A 25,785-nucleotide genomic window follows, 5' to 3' on the forward strand; every position below is an offset into this window, starting at 1 on the left:
ATGGCTCCAGCCTCAAGTTGTAGGGCTTATGTGAGGGCAGTGAGTTTGACGTTTTGTGCTGGTGTGTTATCTGGGAGGTGCTGGGCCTCTGCTGTGGTCTCAGATGTTACTACAGCATATCCCGCTCTCTGATCACTGCCCTGAATAAAGCTACTCCCATCTGTAAAGAACTCCATGTCGGGATTTGGTAGTGGCTGGTCTTGGGGCTCTAGTCAGCTAGAATATACTTCCTGTAATGTTTTCAGGCAGTTTTGGGTTGGAATTCCCAGCTCCATGGGTAGCAGGGTGGCAGGATTTAGGGTTTTTACAAGTTCCAGTTGGACCAACGGATTTTCACATAATAGGGTTTGATATTTAACCAGGTGGCTGTTAGTAAGCCAGTGTTTCCTTTGACTTCTAAGATTGTGATTACTGTATGCAGAACCTAAACAATTATAGGCTGCCCAAGAGTTAATTTTATGGCTTCTAGTTAGCATTGCCGCAGATGCTATAGCTGGCAGGCATGAGGGCCATCCATAGGCTACAGTGTCTAGTTGTTTGGATAGATAAGCTACAGGTCTTTGCCAGGAACCCAGATATTTAGTGAGTACTCCTACTGCAATACCTTGGGGATTATGAACGTATAGGTAAAACAGTTTACTGAGATCTGGAAGCCCAAGTTTCGTACTTCCATCTGAGCTTGCTTAAGACCAGTGAAAGCATCCTTTCTGTGGGCTTTCCCAGAGCAGGCGTTCACGATTTCCCCCCCTTTGTGGCTTCATATAAAGTGCACGTGAGGACCCCAAAATTGGGCATCCAAATGTGGCAGAATCCAGCTACTCCAAGGAATTCTCATAGCTTTTGGTGGGTGTTGGGTTCAGGGAGGCTACAGATGGCTTGTTTTTAAGTCCCAATTCACAGTGCCCCTGCGCTATTTTATAACCTAGATATTTGACTTGAGGTAGGCAGATGTGGGCTTTTTTCTTGGACACCCAATAGCCCCTTTGTTGCAGATGGTTTAAAGGGCATGGGTTCCACTAGCACAGTCTTGGTAGGTGGGACTTCCGAGGATGAGGTCATCTACATATTGGAGGAGAAAACAGTTATGGCTTTCTGGTTTAAAGAATTTGAGATCACTGGCCAGGGCTTATCTGAAAATAGTGCGTGCATTTTTAAATCCCTGAGGGAGTCGCATCCACGTTAGCTGTAGCTTTGCTCCAGAGTTCAGATTGTCCCACATAAAGGCGAATATCGATTGCCTCTGGGGCACTACCCAAATGCAGAAGAAGGCATCTTTAAGATCCAGCCATGAAAAGTAGATTGCCGATGAGGGTATCAAGCTGCGGAGAGTGTACACATTAGGGACTGCAGGATGAAGAGTTATTACTGCTGAGTTGACTGCTCGCAAGTCCCGGACCAGGTGGTAATCCCCATTTTTTAACTGGGAAGAGTGGGGTATTCCATGGAGACTGGAATATGCTTTAGTATGCCTTCATTCAGCAATCTCTGAATATGTAGCCGGACCTTTTCTTGTGCTTCACATAGAACTCAATATTGATTTATGCTTACTGAGCTGACTGTGGGCTTTATTTCATTAATAATTGGAGGAATGTCATGTGCCATCCCTGTCGGGTTGCCCTCTGCCCATACTTCGGCACATCTTCGAAGGGGAGTTGTGTGGCCATAGATTGGACAGCTTCGCTGAGGCATAACAGTCTCCATTCCTCCTGCAGAGGGAGGGTTAACGGTATTCTCGGAGTATTTGGTGGTCCCAGTGTTAATATGGATTGCCCCGTGGTGTTAAAAGTAATTTGAGCCTGTAGTTTAGACAGCAGGTCTCGACCCAGGAGGGGCCTGGGCACCCTGGGAGATAAAGGGAGTGACCTCCTTACCCCTAATGTTACAGGTCCTGGCTTGGAGGAAGGGCCGCTGGGTACTTTTGGCAGTTGACCCTGTGATAGTGGCTTGTCTTTTTGATAATGGCCTAACTGGCTTGGTCATTACAGAGTGTTGAGCCACAGTATTGACCACCATATGAATGGTGTGGCCCCCAGTTTGGACTCTGACCACAGGCTCTGTAGAGCCAAGAGAGTAGGAGCCCAGTCTGTCCTAATAATCTATATCAGTCTTCTATTCTTGCAAGTCCAGTAAGCTAATTTGCAGCTCTTTTTCCTGAATTTTTACGAACTCAGGGTTTGGTTTGCAATGCTCTGCTAACTTTCCTGGCTAATGTTTTGGCCGCTTGTTTTGCAATGACTGGGTCTAGTGGCCTTCTGGGACACTCCCACTTCCATTGTCCCTCCTCCCTACAGTACACACACTGATTTCACCCTAGAGTTGGACCCATCCGCCTCCTTGGGGTAGGAGTTTCCCAGTTTATTCTCCTTGACACAGGATTGCTTCCTTCTACTACTGCTGCTGCAAGAAGGTCTGCTTTCTTTTTTATCTTCCGGTTCTCTTTCCTCCTGGTCTCTACATTGTGGTTGACATATACCTTGGTGGCTATTTCCATGAGCTGAGAAATATTCATTCCAGAGAATCCATCTAGCTTTTGTAGCTTTCTTCAGATGTCAGCTTATGATTGAGCAACTAATGCTGTATGGGCCTTTGTTTGGCTTTTGGGAGCATCTGGGTTAAAGGGCATGTATACATGGAATGCCTCGCACAGTCTCTCATAGAACTGAGCTCGAGAGCCTGTAGGATTTGAGTGGTTTTTGCCATGTTTACTACTTTTAAGCTCCCAGCTCTGAATCCTTCAACTAAGGCCCTATGGAAACTTTCTAATCAGTTGAGCCTGGTCACATTATTGGGATCCCATTGGGGATCCTCATCTAGGAACTGTGTGCAGGCATATTGGTCACTGTCCAAGCTTCCCTCATGTGCTCTCTAAAGCCAGGTTAGAGCCCCTTGTGTGACCCGCATTCTGTCTTCAAAGTTTAGTAAAGTCGTGATGAGTTGTTTATAAATAGCCCAGGTAGGTTTATGAGTCTGTATGATGGACTGGAAGAGGTCTATCATGGCCTGAGGTTTCTCCGAGTATGGTGGGGTGTGGCTTTTCCAGTTAAAGAGGCCCATTGTAGTAAAGGGCTGGTAGACAAACGTCTGGTTTCCCCCCCTTGAATCTGGCCATCTGCATCATAATAAATTGGAGCCCAGGCTTCATAGAGAGGTAACTATAGTGCTGCCCTTCTCCCTGCTCCCCCTGCCTCTGGGGTTCCCCATGATCTGAGTTGTCATTTTTCATGGACTCCTTCCTAACTGATGGTCAGCACTATGCTGCCAGGGGCACATGGCTGCGGGAGCAGCTGGGATGCATTTCCTGGTGCAGATGGTGACAAAGGCAGCTACGGGGATGGTGTGGATGTTGCACTTCCCGTGCAGATAATGATGGGAGAGCACTGCTTAGGGAAATTGACTCATCTCCATTCCTCAGCACTGCCAAGGTAGGAGCAATCGCATAGGGTGGCAGGAGATCATTTTTGTCTGGTCCTTCTAGAATGGGTGGGTTGGCACTGGATTTGGGGCTCACTTCCTCTGGACCCTTTGCACAGTGCTTGTTTAGCCTGGTTCCTGGGACAGCACTTCTTGGTTTTTGTATTAGGCAACCTGGCTTCTTTAGTTGTACACTTCCCTAACGAGGGAAGACTTTGACTTAACAGTGTCTTGCCAGGCTTCAATGTAGGGGAACTGGTCAAGGTGCCCTGGTTTTCAAGTTACTACGTCGTGGACTTTACAGATGATCCGGGGTCAAAAGTGCCCTCCTGGGGCCAGCCCATGCCAAAAGTTGGCCATTCTAATTCACAAAGCATTCTAAGCTTTTCTGGCTGTAACTTAATGCTGTATATATCTCCATGGAACGCTCAGGGAAAGCTTTTCAGCATACAACCTAACCAGGTCCTACTTTATGTGTTTCCCATGTTTCCATCCTATGCCAATGCTGCACAACTCACTCAGCCTTACATTTTGTCTGTTTCTGGCCACGTCCCTCGTGGGCTTACAACACCTCTTAGCCTTAGTGGGTTGGTATAAACCCCCAACTCAGAAGACAGTCCCTTTGCAGGGATGCTCTCCAGACTGCCCTTGACCAGATGAGGTCACCGTAGAACCACAGATCGGGACTTCGCACTTGCCCTGCAGAAGTGTGTTTCTGTGTCTCACTCAGTCTCCGCAATCACATGCACCCAACCACCTTTTCCTTTCTCAGACCTAGAGAAGACAACTTCCTCCCTTTTTCTCAGGAGTACTGGGGACTTCTCCTCTCAAGAGCTGATCAGGCTCCCCTCCTAATTTTTTTCAGAACTAGGATTTTCCTGCACTGTGCCCCCGGGGGTCTTACCCATCTGGCATGCGGAGCTCCTTGCTTCATTCTCAGGGTCTTTTGAATCCTCTGATGCGTCCAGTTTCTCCAGGAGGGCTTTGGCAGAATCCACAATCTCTTTCTGGACTAAAGGGGAGTCCAGGGGCACCCAGGGCTCGGGTTCGTTCGCCCATGCCCTCCCAGCCTCCTCGGAGATGTCCAGGAGAACAATCAACCATTGCTGCCTCTGACCTTCTCAGCATAACCTGGATGAGCCCCCAGAGATGTAGTAGCAGAGAAAAGTCAGGTGTACATGGTATTAAAAGCCAGGACACAAGAATTCTGAGAGGGAAGATTTATTTTGACCAGCTGGACTCAGCAGACTCTTTCCTAATAATGTCCAAGCCCCGAATAGAATTTTTGTGTCCTTTTTATACAGAGGATGGAATCAAACAGTGCTTATATGCAAAAGGACTTTTTGTTAGTTTCTTCAAGTGTTTTATCTGAGTATTAGATAGGTTATTTCCTTCAGGTAAGCTTGAATTAACACATATCCTCCACATTCCAGGTAAGCTTTAAACATGAACCCCCCACATTCCAGGTAAGCTTAACATATTTGGTTTGTATCCTCCCTGAATATCCAAAGCCTGTAGAGTTTATACTTCTCAATTGGCTTTCTAGGCATACTTGGATATAGAATAAGTTTGAATTTATGCACAGGCTATATTACTATAAGTGACAGAACCAGGTAATCTGGCTCCAAAGTATTTTGGAAATACTTCTGAAAGAGGAAAAATCAGATTTTTATTCTATAAAAATGTTTTCCCGATTGTTGTCCTGAAGAATAATAATCCTGTAAAATACTTTGAGAGAAATAACTTTTAATCAAGTAAATGTTTTATGTAACATCATCCTTATTAAAATTCTCAGTGCACACGCGTATTTTAAAGGTTACCAATAGTTTGATGAAGTACAGTATATTGTAATGATTAAGATGATAATCATGGGAGCCCTACCACCTGGGTTGAAATCCCAGTCTCCACCGTGATCTTGAATATATTACTTAACATATCCTCAGTTTTCCCCTCTGTAAAATGCAGGTAATAGTAGTACTGATTTTAAAGGAATGATGTGAGAATTAAATAAATTAATATCTATAAAATGCTTAAAACAGTAAGTACTGAAAGTAATGTCTCATAGTCAGTGATTACTGTTATTTTTTTAGGAAGTCTAATTCTGTTGAAACCTATGTTTATTTGTTGATACAACCATACTTCTTCCAAATTCTTCAATTAATATTCTAAAATACTAAGTGTTCTATGGAGAACACTCTAAAACACACAGAAAAATCATGAAAAGAATTATTTTGACTTCTAGGATGTCATTTGGGATTTAAGTGATTATCAATTACAAAAGAAATGGCATTAACAAAATAAGCTCTTATGATTATTTTTAATTTCATAAATGTTGACAGTCAACTATAAAATACTACAGAGGATTCTTCTGAAATATGAATATTTTCTGCATTGTTAATATGTTCTCTTAGCTATAATATGCCCAAGCATGGCTTAAGTCCATAATGGGAACATGTTGTAACATCCTTTCTCTTTGTTAACTAATGTTTATTCTCCTTTTATTCTTTTATATTATATGCATTTGACAGCCAAACTCTCTGTGCCCATAAGACTTTAAGTATTAAAAAATGTCTTTTTCTTCTGGGTTGAGTTGGTATTACATGTTTATATGTACATTAGCTGATATAAATAATTATAAGTTTTTTCTTTAAACGTATTAAAAATGAAGACTAAAATTTTCTTGGAATGCATCCTAGTGAGATGCATGGAGTTCCTTTATTAAAGGAATTGTTTTGCCTCTGATGCTGCAGAGGGTTTTACACTTCCTAGCAATGTAACATAGTAAGAAAGGTGAGAGGTATGGCTTTCTTTTGTTAAGTAGAAGCAGGAGAAGGACTATTGTGAAAGGTGAGGTGGAAAACAGAATCTAGACCAAAGGTACCTTCCTAGATAAATTGAGAATGTAGACTTCAATTTATTTAAAATTGTCCCCATTGTATGTTCCTTTAAAGTATTTGCAGACTTCTCATTTGCACCCTTATGAAGACCACTGCTCTAAATCATACAGATTTTCTGTGGCATTCCATGAGAAGTGGTCACTACATATGTTTAAAGCACTAAATGAAGCCTCTTGTACAAGCAGTAAGTGAAACCAAAACCTTTACAACAACTAAAGATATTTGTTTTAAAAATAAAATACCAGCACAGTGACAATAACAAGATAAATACTACCTAACCTAGTATTTTTGTAACTTTTACAATTTACTAATATCCTATACATGCATTATCTTAATTACATCATACACTTGGTGGAGGTAATCTCTTTACCTCCACAAAGTGATTTATTTACTGAGGCTAGAATTTAGGTCTTCTCATTCCTAGTCAAATGTTTGTTTTCTAGTACAGAAACATTGTAGAGAGAGTATACTTGACTAAAGTGTTCCTGAGGCTTAAAGAAAGAATTCTTAGTGCCAAAGACACAAATTTTGGACTGTGATCTGTCTCCTTTTATCCTGCTAAATGTCATTGCTGGATTCATTAGACATTCTACTTTCTCCTAGCACTACTCTAAGCTCTTAAACACTATCCTAGGCCCTTCAGATATATTGTTGAATAATGTATAGGCCCTGCCATCAAGGAGCTCACTCATTATATAGCAATGGAGGCAGACATATTGAAAAGTTAACTCTTACATAGATTGTTAAACTATTACGTAGATTACATTACTGGAAAATCACAAGAGGAGTATCATTACTCTTTCTCAGGAAAATAGTAAGCAATTTGGGGAACTAGTAAAGCAGTCTTATCCCATCAACAGCCACATATTATTTGATATGGTGCCCATGCTTTCTTAGCCAAATAACCAAGGGACTCATGGTCTAATGAGTAAAAAATTCATATAGAAAATCCAGAATATATAATGACAACATAGAGTGGAGTCATGAATAGTAAAATTTATACTTTACTTACATTTCCCACAAAGTACAATATACATAGATTTAGATATATAATACAGTAACAGTAAGATACATGTGTAAAATGGTTCATTGTATGTGTGTATGTATATAGTATAAAATACATATATAAGGAATTTTAAAATATTTGTAACAATATAGCAAGTGAATATTATTGAATTCACATAAATAAAATGCTTATAGGATTCAACTAAATCCTATAGCTGAACTGGTAGTTAGTTTTAGGGTGTAGGGCTTTTTGGTTTTTGTTTGTTTGCTTAGTTTTTTCACACCAGAGAGAGAAACCTGAGCATTTTTATATGATGAAAATAAAGATCCAGTGAGTAAGAAGTTGAAGATACATAAGAGAAGGCAAAAAGAGATAGCTTTCAAATCCCTGATCTTATGCATTTTCTGACAGAAAACAATTGTATTAACTAATGAATAGAAGAGAAGGATTTCTTTTCATCTCCACACACTTCAGACAGAGACAGAAGCCAGGGCTATAGTGTATCTGTGATGCCCCAGTAAATAATTATCAGAGTCAGACTCTAAGGGCTATACTGTTATATAATAAAAATGATATTGACATTTAATATTTAAAAGACTGTTGAATGCATAAAGCACCTAAGAAGACCATCATGCCACAATTAATACTCTCATGAAACTCTAGAGAACATGAATTTTCTTTTTAGCAAACTTTCACACACAAAAGGCTAACATTGCTGAAAAAATATAACATGCTGTATGCCATATAGCATGCCCTATATTTGCATTTGTGAATAATCCTATTGTCCCCTTTTATTTTCTGCACAGTAAGCTTTGAGATTCTTGGGCCTGACTCTTTTTCTCTCATATCTTTATAGAATTGTTGTACTTATTCTTAAAACTGTAATTCTGCATTATAATCTTGCTTTGCAGATGTTATTTTTAAAAAGATTGCTTTGTAAGAGATTGAAGCCATGTCCTCCTGAAAAAAGTAATCTTTAACCTCCAGAAGCTCTAAAATTGTGATTGGTTGTAAGTAATTTTTTACTTTGGTAATAATATTTAAATTGGACATTTTTGATTTTTGGAAAATATACTTTTTTCTTAAACCGAATCTTTGATACTTCCTTCTCTGATACCCATGACAGAATAAAACCAGTTTTTTCCAGACTACTTTAGCAGTAACACTCTTTTCAGTACAATCTTACACAGGACCAAATAAGTTCAGTGAATGTTAAAAAATAACTTCTTTCTTACACAGTTATAATTCATTTTTTATGAATAATCATAAACCCTTATGTTTATGAATAATCATAAACTCCTCTTGGAGTCCTGGGATTCCACAGAGCACAATAACAGATTGAAGCCTATTTTCATGTTTTGCTCATTAGGCTAATTCTGGGATGTTAGTATTCATGCATTTGTTTCCTCAGTATTGCTATTTACAGAAGTACTCTTGGAAACTAAGACATTTTGAAACTTAACTCCTCCTCTAAGAAGGCTCCCAATAGGTAGTTGAAGCACCCCAGATATTAAGATACTCCCAACTTCCTTATCCTAACAAGTGTTTAGCTCCACCATCACATAGTTACCATACTGTATTACACCATATTTGTTCATCCATCTTCTTTAACTGTGAAAGGTCTTCTTTTATAAACTGTGAATGACTTTACCCCTACAGCCCAGCACAATATAGGAAAACAGCTACTACTTATTGTTTGTCAGACACTAAGTCAAGCACCATACTTAGAATATCTTCTTTCATCTTCAGTCTTATGTTTGCAGAATGAATGATCTAATTAACAAGTCTTTCTGAATGGCCCTGACTACTGATGAATTTAGACAGTAAGTCTAGCATAATGGAGTTGGGAAGAACAAAGCTCTTCCTACATGTCCATCCTCATGTTATTTTTTTAAATATTGGAATTGTTTAACGTCCCACAATTGTGTTAAAGCACTGAAATTCCTTTTCTTGAGTACAGGAGGAAGGCCAGTTTAGCTTTTCTAGCTAAGAATCTTTACACATGTACTCTGCTAGAGTGTACTTATATCTTCTTACTTCTGTTTGCCTCTAGCACAGAGGTTACCGTCATTCATCTGCAATTTAACTATATTATAAATCCTATTGAAGTACTATGCTGGAGGTAATTTTGAATAGATTCTGAAACCAGACTTCTTGGATTCAAATTTTGGGCAGTTTATTCAACCTTTCTGTACTTTAGTTTCACCATCTCTAAAATGGGAATAATAATGAGACTTGCCACATATATTTCCCAATATAATACTATGTTATTGTAACCTCACTAGATGTTTTTGTTTCTGAAAACTGAGAGATGATTTATTTTATTATTTGATCCCTTTATTGACATCCTTCTATATGTGAAGTACCATGCTGAAAACTGGGGATATAGTCTTGAATAAAATAGGAACTCTCCTTTTCAGCTTCTTAGAATAGTGATCCCAAACATATTTCTAAATTTCATGCCTCTATCAATAAATATATTTTGGAGTGCCCATTCAATATGTGACTATTTAAGTATTTAAAAGTGATATAGCTTGAAGCTGAAAGATAACTAGAAATAAAGGTTGTAATATTCTCTTTCCCTTGGAGTGTGTTCACCTCCTTTGGAGTCCATGGCTTAAAATATCAAGGGAGAGACAGACAATCAGAGAAACAAAAAAAGTAAGAGAAGCAAACAAGGAAAGATTTGTCCATGCCAGTAGTGCTATTTAATCTGGATGGCCGGAGAAGGCCTCCATTAGGAAACAGTGTTTGAACTGAGATCTGAAAAAAGGATTTGGGGTTTCCCTAGGCAAAAGGACTGAGAGTGGAGTGTTCCATGAGTAGTGTTTGCATGAAAAAACAGTGAGTTCAACAAATTGAAAGAGTTTCTTGTGGCTGAAAAGGCAATGTAGTATAAAACAAATTTGGAGTGGTAGACAGAAGACTGGCTCAACAAGGTTTATATACCATGTTAAGGATTTAGATTTTAATCCTAAAGCCATAGGAAGCTCTTGAGGAGTTTAAAGAGAAGTTAACATGATCGGATAATCACCTTCTATTTCTATTTGGTTGATAATTATCTTTCTGGACTGTTATTGCTAAAAACAGATCTAAAATAATATAGATCAACAAAGGATTTAAAGAAAAAGTTTTATGCAGAAAATTCTTGCTTAACACACTAAAAGAAATCTTAAAATATTCATACTATGAGATTTTGCAACAGTAATTGATAGTGTATTCTAAAAAGGAAAATAAGGCAAGGGCAAATTAAAATTTAAAATGTTTCTCTTATTTTCAAACAGACTGGGATATAAAACTTATAAAACAAATAATACCATCTACACTTACAGTATATTCTCTCTTCCCTTTACAGTGGTTAGCACTTTGTGAACATCCTTCTCTAGTTCTTTCAGTTTTATAGTCAGAGAATCCAGAGTATAATTCCAGTAATGATCATAACAACAATAAAATGATTGCAACAAAAATAGCAACCCGTCATGGTGAGATTCTGAGCACATCACATGTTATCTAATTAAATCATTACAGTGATTTTGAGATAGGTATTCTTAATATCCCATGTTTATAGTTAAGGAGCAATTAGGTGGTTAGAGCCAGTCTGACTGGAAGACACTCTTACCTGCTGTGCTATACTTTCTCTCTTGAGCAACTCCTTAAGTAGTGATTAGTAATATAAAAATAAGAACCAGAATCACTGGTTCATGGGAAAGAGTTAATTGCTTGCCTTTTTGCATTTCAAAAAATAGAAAAAATCAAGGCTTAAAAATCCTTTCTAGGCTCTAGCAAGAAAATATAAAATGGAAAGAAGTTATTAGCATTTTTTTCTGAATGTACAAGCAATTTAATATTCACGGTTTATAAGATATACATATTTGTTATATGATATCTGTTAAACATAAGATACATAGGTATGTATAGAATCTGAGAATGAAATAAAAACCTATAAAAATATAGTTTCTGCTTCTGAAAACTTGAACCAATTCAAATAACTATTAATTTGAGGCAGCAATTAAAAGCTAATGAATGGGGAAGCAGCTGTGGCTCAATCAGTTGGGCTCCTGTCTACCATATGGGAGGCCCTGGGTTCACATCCTGGGACCTCCTTGTGAAAGCTGGCTCACGGAGTGCCACCTGGCCTGCAGGTGCCATGGAGTGCCACCTGGGCACAAGCGCCAAAGAGAGCCAACTCAACAAAGTGATGCAACAAAAAAGGGAGACAAGCAAAAAACACAGAACTCACAGCAAATGGACACAGAGAGCAGACAACAAGCAAGCCGCAAGGGGGGAAGGAAAAATAAATAAAAATAAATGAATACAGACACAGAAGAATGCACAGCAAATGGACACAGAGAGCAGACAGCAAGCAAAAAGCTGCAAGTGAGGGGAAGGGAAGCAATTGAGCTCCCATTTACCATATGGAGGCCCGAGTTTGATCCCTGGGCCCTCTTGGTGAAAAAAGTAAAAAGGTGTCCCAGACATGCGTGGTGAGGCACGCACAGCACAGAGAGGTGCAGGCCCCCAAAGACACACCAAAAAGATGATGACACAACCAGATAGAGAGGGAAAAAAAGAAAAAGCTTATGAATGAATGGGAGATACAAGCTATAGAAATTCAAAACTTATGTCACACATACCAAAAAAACCCCACAAAATTTGAAGTTGGCTTTATAGGATGGCACCACTTCAACTAAGCTAAAGAAGATAGTGAGGAAACTTACAGTCCATCAGGAAGTGACTATGTGAGCAAATGCACCAAGGCTGATGTGAACAGCAGTCTGAAACTATGACTAGGATGCTGATCTAAGTAGAGAAAATTGAACTCTGGAATGTAATGGGATTTGAGGCTGGAAAATGTGGTTATAGCTAGACTATAGTAGACCTTGATTGCTTAACTAAGAAGTTTCAAATTTATCCCAATATCAGAGAGGTATTGAAAGTTTGAGCAGAGAAATGGTATAATAAAAATATACTGAGAAAAATAACTTGATAATATGGGCAGAAATGAAGGGAATAGATTTCCATTTAAGAGGTCTTAATTAGGAAGTAGTTCCAATAATCAAGATAGGGGGTCATTATAAGTGGAGTTGAGATGTTCATCTTGAAAAAGAGCTGAAGGAATGTAATTTTGATATATTTCAACAAAAGAACTTCATATCTAATCAGTCACAGAGCTTAATACTTCTATTGCCAAAAGTTAATGAAGTTTTCATTCTTTTTGATAAGTTGGAGGAGGTGATTTTTTTATTCCCTTGATTTTCATATTTATACCTTAATGACAACCAAAATTGTAAGATGGGATACCTAGCAATGTATTATTTATATTCAAAACCATCTTGTGATACTTTATGTCTAAAGTATAAAGAAAACTTGCAGGACATATATGAGATCAAATCAGACCCAACTTGGCATATGGTGCTTGATCAGTGGCTGGCATTGAAGACATTCTCTCTACATAGCTGTTGAATTATTGCCACTATTAACAGGTGTTGCAATGTAATGTGGCCTGTAATGTTGAGCCAGTAAAATGAAATGTGTTTCATAGCAGAATGGCAACTTTTGAACGATCTATAGTTCCCTTTTAAAATCAGGTTTTAAATACTCTAAGTTTAAAACTGCTTTCTCATATAATTTTCGTCCACTGCTGTATAGTGAAAAAATTCGCAGAAGCAAATTCTGGATACTTTATGATATATAACTTAAAAATGTTACAAAACAATTACTATAATTTTTATTACATCTTCTGTCATATCTGTGGAAGTGATCTGAAAATATTTCATGATTGAATTGAAAAACTATTATTAATTTAAGTGGGAAAACCGAATGATTCAATTTTGTTTTGCAGTGATCGACATGTTGGTAAAATTTATTCCAAGTCCTCTTCCTTTCTGGATTATGTCAGAAAATCTCTAAAGAAGCTTGGGTTAGATGAGTCCAAGGTCAGTATAAGATTACCCATTGTTTTCATAAAATAAAGAACTTCTATGAAATAATGTACTGAGATAGAAAAAAATAATTTGCCTTAATCTTCAATTTGTGAAAACTATCTAAATTATATTAAAACCAAACCTCCGTTACCTTTATTGCAGTTCTCTCTTGCTGTCAATGTAGATAGTTTGCTGTCATACACCTCCACAGGGATTCCCCCTTTAGGTTTATTCAGTTAAAAACATGCCAATGATCAAATCAAAACTGTTACAAAGCAAGATAACAATACAAATGGGAATTAGAAATAAAGTAAGCAAGAAAGGTTTTAATTTTGAAATGCATTTATTTAAAGCTTGTGGAACTACTTCAAATAAAAAATTCTTTAATTCACAAGTCCTTTAATTGTGAGAAACCTGTAAAATGGTGACATCATAAGAGATCCAAGCTAATGAGAAAACATATTGCTGAAGCCAGAAAGATAAGTTGGCTTGTTGATAAAATAAATATACTGACACTGAGGATGGGGTGGGGGGGGGGGCACCATGATTCAAATGAATCAGTAACTGAAGTATTAATTTGGTCTTGAACCACTATGGTACTTTAAATTGATTATAAGTCAGAATAAAGAATAAAATTGATGGCTAAAAGAATAAAATGAATCTCTTGAAAGAGAAGATGTGATTAAGTTATAGCAAAACTACAGGGTATTGATGTATTTTGAACCAATTATCTATTTTCTCCCCAGTTGCTTTATTAACTAAAGCAATTAGACTGATACTAATCAGTTTCCTTCCCTGTTAATGGGTATCAAAAAAGGCATTCCTAACTCATAGCGAAGGATTAAAAGAGGTAACATACATAAAGCCCTTAACAATGTTTATACATAGTAAATGCTCTAAATGGTACTAGTTTTTCTTATTCTGATATTTGTATATGTACTACTAGTAATACACCATTAATATGATTCTTATAAATCTGTTTAGTCACAAAAATGAAGATCTTTCTTGTCATCCATAAACAAATGAGAATAGATAGTGTTATCCTAATTATTTTATTCCTGTTTTTTCTTTATATGTTTAAAATCAGACTGGTCTTCCTCCCAGTTAGTCTTAACTAATGAAGTTTTATTGCATATCTTAATTTCATGTCTTGCATTTAATGTCAAGAACACAGACTTAAACATTAGTTACACAAATAAAGAACTGAAATCTTACTTAAAACTAAAAATTGATCATCCTTTGCTAAAAATAAAAGTAAAATCCAGAAGGAATGCCATTTATCCTTCCTTCTGGTGTGTCTTCTTAGGTTAGTCTTTAAAAATAACTGTAATCAATGTTCATTAATTTACTTATCAGTATATAACTAGTAAGGATATTAATGATAACTAATACTTATTGGACACTTACTATGTGATAGATATTATGCTAAGTCATCACAACATTATCTCATTTATTCTTCACAAAAATACTTATGGTAAGTACTATCATCATTCCAAATTTAATGCTCAATAAAGAGAGGTTCAGAAAAAAGAAGTCATTTTCCTAGTGTCAAAGAGTTAGCAAATAGTAGAACTGGAATTGAACACAGATTCAACTTTCATCAGAACCTTAACTCTTCACCACCATAATACTGAGAAGTGAAATTAAAACAAAAGAAAAAAGATTAATGAGAAAAGTTATCATCATATAAAAGGAAAATCTTAAATTCTTTACTAACTATAAAGGCAATAATATTCCACTGTTTTTCTGATATTACTTTTTAAGCTCATTAAAAACAAATTTAAAAAAAAAAACAAATATGTAGAAAAGAATGGGTTAGGAAAAGAAAAGGAATAGAGAGCCCAAGCTGGAAGAGATGGGGAAAGGGAAGTGAAGAACAACATAAGTTGTTAAAAAGGCTGATGCTAGTGAAAGAAAGAAAGTAGGTTGAAGTATATGGTTTTTGTTTTACTTTTAAGCAAGAAGAATTGAAACAGTAGTGACTTTCAAACCAGAGCGTTAAAAATAGAAAAAGTTATTAAAATCAAAGTCACATTTCAGATCCAATACAAATAAATATCCTATTATTTTATTCCAAAATCAAAACATGTATTATTAATGCTAAAGTGAAATTTTTGTCAACAAGCACAATGAAAATAGATTTGTGTATAATGTTATCTTTTAAATGAAATTAATTTTCACATGAGATTCTAATCACTGAAAAGTAAAATCATTCCAATTTATAAAAAAATACTTAGAAGATCTTTGACTAAACTCGTAATCACTTAGTACAAAATTTTTATATATAATTGGACATGTGGTTAATGTATTGATGTGTTTCTGATACGTGCATCTGTTCATATTCAAAACTATATAAGCAAGTGAACTGCCTAGAAAATCCCCTAACATGATCTGGATAAGGTCTTAGTCCCAAGAAATCACTTAGTGGAACTAAACAAAGAACATTCCCAGACAAATCATCATTCTAAAAGAGACCAAAGCTGCATGTGCTGAATATATTAGTGTCTCATACACAGCTTAAAGGATTAGTCCAGGGTAATACATCCTATAGTCAGTTATAAAACACATTCTGTTAGAACAGGGTTTCTCAAACTCTGCAGTATTGACATTTGGATACATTTTTTTGTTTCAGGGTTGTATTTTTAGCAACATCCCTGGCTTCTATCCACTAGATGTCAGTAGTAGCCCCCTAGTCATAATAATTTTTAAAAAATCTCCACTGCCAAATATCAGGGGGAGGAGGGCAAAATTCTCCCTCAGTTGAGAACCACTCTTTGAGCATTTGCCATCTCTATTTGCAGTCATCTGACATTTTCATTATAAGCCCATTTTTAAAAATGCTGTTCTACAATACACCAAGAAACTAGGGAAGATGAAGGAGGGAGCAGTGATTACAGTATTCTGTAGTATGTTACATTTTTAAGACTTTTTATTCAAAATGGTCCTGTCCTTGATCCTTCATTTTGTACAGCCATAACCACATAAGAGTGATACTGTTTCAGCCCTTTATAAAAATATAGGTCTGTTTAAGAAGAGTGTTTACATTTCTACAATGATGTTAAGCCTGACTCTGTACCTCTAAAAGCAGGCAGTTGTGGCAGAACATCAACTACCATGTATCACCAAGTATACTGTTTATAATAGATGGATTTCTTAGAATGAACTGTTATGATAAAATTCTCATAATATTCAATTACTTTTTTGTAAAACTTTTAAATAAAACTTTTAAATTGTCAAATACAACAAAATCCTGTGATTAGCTTTACCAAACCTAAATTTTAAAAAAATAAAAATCATGTCCTCAAGCTTTATTTTCAGTCTCCACATTGTCATCTCACCACATTTCAGAAAACCTCTGAAATTGTCTTTAAGGCTTCATGGTTTCCCTCTGTCTCACAGCTTTTTAACTTCTTTTGTGACTTATTAATACTTTTCTGCCTTTCTGTCTTTTTTACCCCATGGTATATACTAAATGCACATAGTTGCATACTCTCATCCATGGGACTTTAAAAGCATCAGAACAGTTTATTGTTTTCTAGACAAAAAATGAACTGGAGTGTTTGTCCATAAGAAGAAGAAAACAAAAAGAGCTAATATTCTAGAGGGGAGTGCATGTACACAAATGATCAAGAAGAATTTAATTTCAGTTATTGAGAAGTAACATGAAGACAAAAAAAACTGGTGATTTAATATAGAGGGGAGGTTATGAGGTAACTTTAAGAAAAAGAAAAATAAAAGCTTTTCAAATAAGAAAATAGTTATAATAAAATGGAATTTTACTTGGTTTCTTTCTCATAGACGCTTTTGTCAAGGAAAGAGAATAAAACTAGAATTCTGGAATATTGGTTTCTTTTCAGCCTGTAGCATCAAGGAAAGTTTTATTTCTATCAAGTATTTAAACTTAATAGTTAAGAGGAAACAATGAATCCTTAAACTTGGCTGCTTATCATAATGACCTGTGGAGTTTAAAAACAGCTCTTCACTACTTCTATGAAAGGAAGGAGGGAGGGAGGGAGGAGGGGGACGGGGAGGAAAAGGGAAGCAGAAAGGGAAGGGGTAAAGAAAGGGGAAGGGGAAGAGGAAGGAGAAAAACAGCTGGTTCGTGCCAGTCAGGATGGTGGAATGAGAAGCTTGAGGGCCCTAATGCCCCACAGAGGCTTTATAAAACAAGTAAGAACTGGCAGAAACATTTTTTCAAAGCTCCAGAAACGAATTAAAGGACTACAGTAATAGGGAAAGTACTGAATCAAGAAAATTACTACCTAAAATTTGTAGGATCTTATGTCATCCTCACCTAGCCCCTACTGCTCAACCCAGAACTAGTCTGCATTCTCAGTTCCTGTACTCCCAGTGCAGATCCCTGGTCCTGGTTCCAGAAGGAACAGAGTAATCCTCATGTACATACTGGGAGGAAGGAAGCCTGGCCCAGTCTGTCTGGTGGTTGTTGAGGAAGGAATCATTGTCCCAGAATTTACCCAGCATCTAGAAGTCAGCACACAAAGCTGTTTTATTAAGGGTCTCAAGAAAATAAATGTAAAAGTTCTTAGAAGAGTTCAAAAAATACAGAGCCCTATAAGAGAAAAGTCAAGTGGATGCTTGGAAAGAGGCATTTCAGGTTGTAGGACATATTTGGGGATACCCTGGACCCTAGGGAAACATGTAATCTCCTATAGCCAGGTATGTGTGCCCAAGATGAGACACATACACAGAAAAGACCAGAGAAGCTTCTTCACTTTGGCCTGGAGCTATTCTCTAATTTTTTTGTATTGATTAGCTCTGAAAGAGAGCACTCACACACATCAGTCTTCAAAGGCAGGTAATGATTATGTTCATGTGTCAACTTGGCTAGGTAATGGCATCCAGTTGTTTGGTCAAGCAAGCACTTACACAATTATTATTGTGAGGATTTTTCATGGATTTAAATCATCAGTAAGTTGATTGCGTCTGTGGCTAATTACATCTACAGTCGACTGAGGAGATTAGACGGCGGACTTGGACCAGTGGTTAGGGCGTCCATCTACCACATGGGAGTTCCGCGGTTCAAACTCCAGGCCTCCTTGACCCATGTGGAGCTGGCCCATGCACAGTGCTGATGCGCACAAGGAGGGCCCTGCCACGCAGGGGTGTCCCCCGCATAGAGGAGCCCCACGCGCAAGGAGTGCGCCCTGTAAGGAGAGCCACCCAGCGCGAAAGAAAGTGCAGCTTGCCTAGAAATGGTGCTGCACACACGGAGAGCTGACAACAAGATGACGCAACAAAAAGAAACACAGATTCCTGTGCCGCTGACAACAACAGAAGCGGACAAAGAAGATGCAGCAAATAGACACAGAGAACAGACAACCGAGGTGGGGGGGGAAGGGGAGAGAAATAAATCTTAAAAAAAAAAAAGAGATTATAGGAGATTGCATCCAACAATGAGAGATATCTCATCCAGCCAGTTGGAGGCCTTAAAGGGAGAACTAATAGTTTCAACAGTCAGAAGAAATAATTTCAATTTCTACTTCAACCAGCTTCTCCTGGGGATTTATCAAAAACTTTCATAGGAGAACTCAGCCTGGCCTGCCCTGTGGAATTCAGACTCACCCATCCTCACAGTTGTGTAAGCCAATTCCTTTAATAAATATTACTATTTATTAATATCTATTTCCCTGGAGAACCTTAACTAATACCATGGGAAAAGTGTTTTTTTCCATCTTCTCTGAGTTTTTATTGTTGGTGTTAGGTCCTGGCATTCAAGGAATTCTCTGACATAACACTAGCTGGTTACAAGCTTAACACATTAAAATATCAAAACGTCCAGGTTTTAACAAAAGATTATAAAACACAAACAGGAAGCAATGGCCCAGGTATGGTACAGAAGAAGATTAAAACAATAAAAACCATCGGTGAGGATGATCAGACCTGAGACATTCCAGATAAAGACTTTTTAAAAAGGGTCCTCAGTGTGCACAAAGAGTTAAAGGAAAACATGGATAAAGAACTAAAGAAAATAAGGAAAATGATAGAGGAACACAAAGAGAAGATCAAGAGAGAGATGGAAATTATGAAAAGTAACCAAACAGAACTAAGGGTCTCAAATAAATTTAAAATTTCTTAGAGGAGGTCAAAGCAGATCAGAGCTGGAAGAAGAAAGAATCAGTGAACTTAAAAACACTTCCTTGTCTTCTTCCTTGATGTTGACATATTTTGAAAAGGCTGAAGACTAGGAGGACAGTTGTGCAATTGTTTCCTAATAAGTAGATTAAGTTATACACATTTGCAGGAATATTGCATAAGTAAGGTTATTTCCCTTTCAATGCACTGCATTATAAGGCCAGTTATATTATTAGTGATATTAACTTTGATAACTTGGTTATGAGGACATTTCTGGGCCTCCACCTTTTGAAATGAATTGTCTATGGGGAAATACTTTAAACCAACCATATATATTTCGCGTCCCCCAACTATCTTTTACCCAGTGGTTTTAACATCATTAATGATTCTTCCATGAATCAATTATTATCATAGTGGCTATCAGGAATTCACTGTTTCTTTAGGGTTAGAGGAATTCAGTCAATCTAGGTCATTTCCCATTTGCCTTCCAGCGCCACTTCAGCTTTAGATTTGAAATTCCTGGGGTTTTTTTTCTTCATTCAGTTTTTGGTGCTGTTTTGTCTGCTCATCAGCTAGAGATTATTCTACCTAGGATAATGTTTTTTGGATCCTCGGTTGAGTTCCAGTTCTTAATGTTAAACTCTGAGTCCGTACCTGTCCTGGCTTCAGATTTTATCTCATTTAAGTCCTCATTGCTTTGGAATATTACAACATCTATACTTCATTTACATATAATAGCTCATGAATGTCTCATGATTTCTTCATCTTGCCTCAGTAACAGCAGAGAACTCTCTACTACACCTCATTCCAACCTCACACCTTCTTTTCTACAGCTTAAGGGTGAAAAAACAAATTATAGAAAGATAGGAAGAGATGTTGATCAAAGATGAGCCTGAAATGTAAGTGCTAAATCCTTGGGTCTGTCCTTTAGATCGTCTCTTTTTTCTTCTTCATCAATTAAGCCAGCATCAGTCCATTTTGTGCAGACAGAAAAGCTATCTCTACAGTCTAGCTACTCAGAGTATAGTAAAAAGAGCAGCAGCATTAATTGGACGCTTGTTAAGAAATGCAGGATCTTGGGCTCCACCTAGGCATACTGAATCACAGTCTACATTTTTAACAAGATCCTAGGTGATTTGCATACACATAAAGTCTGGAAGATATTGATCTATTCTATGCAGATCTCTTATCAGATACTCCCACAACATTCATTTGTCTGTTTAGACTCCACACTAATGTGTTCGTCAATTAGGGACTCTAAAATCAAATTCCTTACAGACAGTTGTTAGGCAATAAGGATACAAAGTTTGCTGCCCTCAACAAACTTATATTCTATGTAGGAAAATAGGGAATTCCCTGTTATTTCAATTCCTGTCAAAAGTTAGGTTGAGAAATTTGTTATTGGATATCATGTTCTTCTCCCTTGAATTATGTACCCTTGAGAACTTAGCCTTTCTTTAGTGGCCCATACTATTTATAGGCTTCATATTCTAAGCCACCTCAAATTCTCCTTGGAAATAAACTTATTATAAATAATGTTCCCCATAACTTATGACTATACAGTATTAGAGCAATTAAATTTGAAAAAAAAATAAGAAGTGACTTATATAAAATAAAAGTCACTTATATAAAATAAATAATAAAATAATAAAAATAAAATAAAAAATAAAATAATAAAAGTGAGTTATATAAAATAAAAGTTTTATTTATATAAAATAAAAGTGACTTATATAAAAATAAAGTGACTAAAGGTGTCACTTTAGATGCAAGAAAAGGAAGGTCTTCACACTTTTTGTATGGTTGTGGCAGCCAAGATTGAATGGGGGAATAGAGAAAATTCTAAAAACGGGGAAGGGGGAATAATCTTTTCAACTCAGAAATAAAGAACAGAAAGAAAAAAAAAGAATTATATTTCTTTCAAATTGTGATCAAAAACCATATACCAAAATGATATGCAAAAACTAAGCTAATATTTTATTCCAAATGCACAAAAGATAAAAGAATATTTCCATTAAGCAATAGAAAATGTTCACATAAGTCTAGTTCTATATAGAAACAGCCACATAGCCTATAAAGACAATGTTTATCCTCACAGCTAACCACAGAGAAGAAGGTATGTGTATGTCTTCTTGGTAACCAATAGCCCTGGGGAATAGTAGACTATTAAGATAATACCATGGAAAGAATAGGCAAAAATTAAGTAAAAATACATTATAGCTTTTATTTATTTAAGGAATAAAATTAAGAACTGCTTAATTGTTTTATATTATTAATACTAAGCCCCTTTATATAGATCTCTAAAAATAATATGAATAAATAAATAGAGAAGAGAGCTCTCCCATATAGAAGAATTCCAAATGACTTGTCTAGATACTCCACCCATTCCTTAAATGTGGTTGTGGGCTGCACACAGTGACTTTCTTCCAGGTAGTACAGTATGGAAAGAGGCAGATGGGGGAACCTGAGGAACACTGTCTCAGCAGGTGAGCAATGTCACCATCAACAGTGATAAGTCTTGTTGATAGTATGTACCCTTGATATGATATGATCAAAATGGTACTTTATTTTCTCCTCAAAACCCATAAATACAGTCAAACCATGAGAAAAACACCTGACAGATCCCAATGGAGGGACATTTTACAAAATACCTAAACACGTCTCAAAACTGTCAAGGTCATCAAAATCAAAGAAAGTGTGAGAAAATGTCACAGTCAAGAAGAATAAATGCAATGAGGTATCCTGGTTGGGATCCTGGAACAGATAATGGATACTTGGTAAAAAATAAGGAAATTAGAATAAAGCATTGTCCCTAATTAATAATAATATACTAATAGTCATTTATTAATAACAAATAGACCATACTAATTAAAGATGTTAATACAGGGAGCTGGGAATAGGGTATATGGGAACTCTATACTGTTTTCACAATTTCTGTAAATCTAAAACCATTCTAAATATTTTATTTTTTTAAAGCAGTATGACAAAACCTAATTTTTATTGAATGTTTGCTTTATGCCAGGCACTGTGCTAAAAACTTCATTTATATTATTTCATTGAATACCAAGTATGACCTTGTGAAATGAGTAGTTATCCTCATTTTATAGGTGAGGAAACTGAGACATAGGTATAGGTTAAGTATATTTCTTAAGGCCAAAATCTAGGAAATTATAGAGCAAAGATTCAAATTCAGGCTAACTCTAGAACCCATGCTCCTTTCTGTCATATTTATATAACTTAGCAGAAGTTAAGCACAAGAAAAATGCTTGCTTGGATCTCTTCCAAAACTAGCAGTCAGTCATCAGGCATAGTAAGTCTATGTGGAAGAATAAAGAGAAAATTAATGCTTTCCAACAGACAAAATAAATGTATTTCAATAGTAGATTAAAGAATTGAAATTAGAAATAAAGGGAGAAGAAATTCAGGGAATGATGAATCTTACTGAAGAATTAAAAGAAAAATTACCTTTATCTGGAAATTTCACTTTGGAAACTTGCAAATAGGATGAAATTGGTCAAACATGTAAAGTATGTTAGTTAATAAGACATATACTCTCCAACACTTAGGCTATGTCAAAGTTAAAATAACTGTCAACAAATTGCCAGTATAGTGAAAAAGCAAAACAAATGTAAGATCTTGAGCATTATGTTTGCTCATTTACTCTATCATTGCTTATTTGTTTTCTCATTAGAACTGGATATCTCCCAGAACCAAACCATACCCTACTGAGTTAGGGCCCTATAGCACAGATTAACTCATACTAATCCCCTTTTTAGGGTCTAGGAAACAGGCAGCAGGGAACAATAGAATTCATGACGTATACTCCCAGATGCCATTCAGTGTTCACCTTCAACTTGTAAGTTTATCTCTTTGCCTAAGTATCATCTAGGACTGGGCAATGCCTCCGCTCTGATGCCTTCCTCTGTCTCAAGACTTTCACTAGCTTTAATATGCAATACCTTTATGTAAAAGATAATATCATGAATTTAAGCATTTTACAGATGTTAGGATTAAATTAGATAGTGCTTTTATTTTAAATTTCCATAGGAGCTCCATGATCTAATCTGATGAGACTGGTAGGTGAGCATTTGACTGAAAAAGTTGATTAAAACATAAAATCATGTATTAAAAATTGAATTTTGGGAAGCCAGTGCTGTGCCACACAGGTGTGTCCCCCACATAGAGGAGCCCCATGCACAAGGAATGTGCCCCATAAGGAGAGCCACCCAGTGCGAAAAAAATGCAGCCTGACCAGAAATGGTGCTGCACACATGGAGAGCTGATGCGGCAAGATGACACAACTAAAAGAGATACAAATTCCGGGTGCCGCTGACAAAAATACAAGTGGACACAGAAGAACACACAGCCAGTGAACACAGAGAGCAGACAACTGTGGAGGCAGGGGAGGGGAAGGGGAGATAGATAAATAAATCTTTTTTAAAAATTGAATTTGTACTTAAAAACATACTTTTATTCACCAAATTTTTGGTATAAGACAAAGCCACTTTTTTGCACACAAGTTCACATATCATTTCACTATTTGGAGTTGTAAGTTAATGTTAATGCATCGCACATACCCACAATGGGCAGTCTACAATCTGCGGTGTTGGTTCACTTGAAGTATTAATAAATCAATAGACTTCCATTTTTTTTAACTAATAAAGATGATGGTCCCACTTTTTTCTCTCCAAAATACCCAAAAGTAACAAATAGAATGAGAGGCAGAAGCACAAACTCCTTCTTTAACAAAATCAGAGAGCATTTCAAATCCCAACTATGTGTGTTATGAAATACAGTAAGTTAAAGAGGGATGCAAGAAAATGCCAACAGTAAATGCCCAGTGTTAAAGAGCTCAGACAAAATAACAGAACACAATTCTCTTAGCAAAATCAACAATCCATAGCTTGGAATAGATGCAGCTGATGTTCCAGATTGTGAAGCTGGTGAGGCAGAATGGACAAAAGATTTGAGAGTTGTGAGTTGTCCTGCAACTCAGATGGTAGGAAAGAAGTAAAGATCAAAGGTTGAAGTTCACATACACACACACACACACAATTTTGAAAGATGAGAATTTTTGTTGGCTTGAAACGCAGACCTGGATCCTGCTTCATACACTGTACTGCAAAAATTGGGTCCAGGAGGCATTCATTTGATTCAAAGATGGGCAATTTTTTTTAAAGGGAGAGGGTAATCTGCATTGGTTCACTACCACAGGGTAGAAAAAAAGGAGAAAGGAATTGGACACATTCCCAAAGAGCATTCACCAGAATAATTTTAGCTCCAAGCTAATAAAAATTGTGACCAAATGTATTGCTATGAATTTTTAAATCTCATTTAAGTTAAAAAAAAAAAAAAGCAAAAAAGTCTGTTTTGAATGTTACCACTTGACCACATGTAGTGGACAGCTATTTCTTCTGGCTACTTTTCTTTATCAAGACTTTGACAAAGGCATTCAACTTACGGAAACAACTTTTCCTTCTATGTTCATATTTCATTGATTATGTAATATTTATTTATATTATATCATTACAATAATGTAACTGGTATAACAAGTGTAGAAACAAATACAGTTGACTCAGTAGTCATAAAACTCAACTGGCAGAAGCTGAAATAGGTAAGTGAACTAGAAAGTCACTTGCTATAACCACAAGGGTGCAGCATACAATGGACATTTGCTTTAGAGAAAAAAACAAAGTATTGCTTGTTGACAAATTTAAATGGGTGTTAAAGGAAATTATTTTATATATGAGTATAGGTCATTATTGTGTCATGTTCCCTTTAAATTATTCTCTAGGATATATATAGTTTTTGATATATAGTATAGTTTGAAATTTTAATTTTATTCGAAAAAATTATTTTGACTTCCTACTATATGCCCCAAAAATAATAACAGTGAAAGTAAATGTTTCATCACTACTATTGAAATTAAATAATATAAATAGGATATTATTGTTGGGGCTATTTATGGTATGTTGGAGAACCTGTATCAGTGCAGAAGATTTCAGTGAAAGAATTGAGAGCTATTTGACTTGCTTCATGAATATCCTTAGAACTCTTCAGACACCTGAGATTATTTTAAATTGTTTTAATGTTTATTTTGCCTTAAGGATATGTTTCATTTGGGAAAATATGCTTATTTTTTATTATTGTTAAATTTATTGTTTTGTTTTTTTTATCTTGAAGATGCCAGAAAAAATTATAATGGACTACTATGAGAAGTATAAGCCTAGAATGAATGAGCTGGAAGCTTTTAATATGGTAAATCTCAGAATTAAACATATTAAATTGGATATTTTGCAAAACATGAATAGGGCTCTATTAAATTATATTATGGGACCAACAAATCTATGTTGTTATTCCCTTATTATAAAAACTGTTTGGGATCATTTCCTGTTTTAGAACTATATTAGGTGTCAGTAATGTAATAAAGAGCACACATGGTAGATTTCTCTTAAAG

General features: G+C 36.3%; 1 protein-coding gene across 3 annotated transcripts in view; it reads left to right on the top strand.

Annotated features, from left to right (window-relative positions):
* The window catches only part of METTL25 (methyltransferase like 25), a 154,941-nt gene that overhangs the window by 122,461 nt on the left and 6,695 nt on the right, over positions 1 to 25,785 (top strand). For 2 of the 3 annotated variants that reach the window (XM_004463551.5, XM_071218981.1), the window contains exons 9-10: positions 13,157 to 13,250; positions 25,512 to 25,586. In XM_004463551.5, coding sequence (XP_004463608.2) covers positions 13,157 to 13,250; positions 25,512 to 25,586 — 169 coding nt within the window. Of the gene's footprint in view, positions 1 to 4,844; positions 4,924 to 13,156; positions 13,251 to 25,511; positions 25,587 to 25,785 lie in introns of those variants that run through there. The other variant, XM_058308502.1, reaches the window with a different exon arrangement.

Source organism: Dasypus novemcinctus, chromosome 12 (genome assembly GCF_030445035.2).
Source record: "Dasypus novemcinctus isolate mDasNov1 chromosome 12, mDasNov1.1.hap2, whole genome shotgun sequence".
NCBI lineage: Eukaryota > Metazoa > Chordata > Mammalia > Cingulata > Dasypodidae > Dasypus > Dasypus novemcinctus.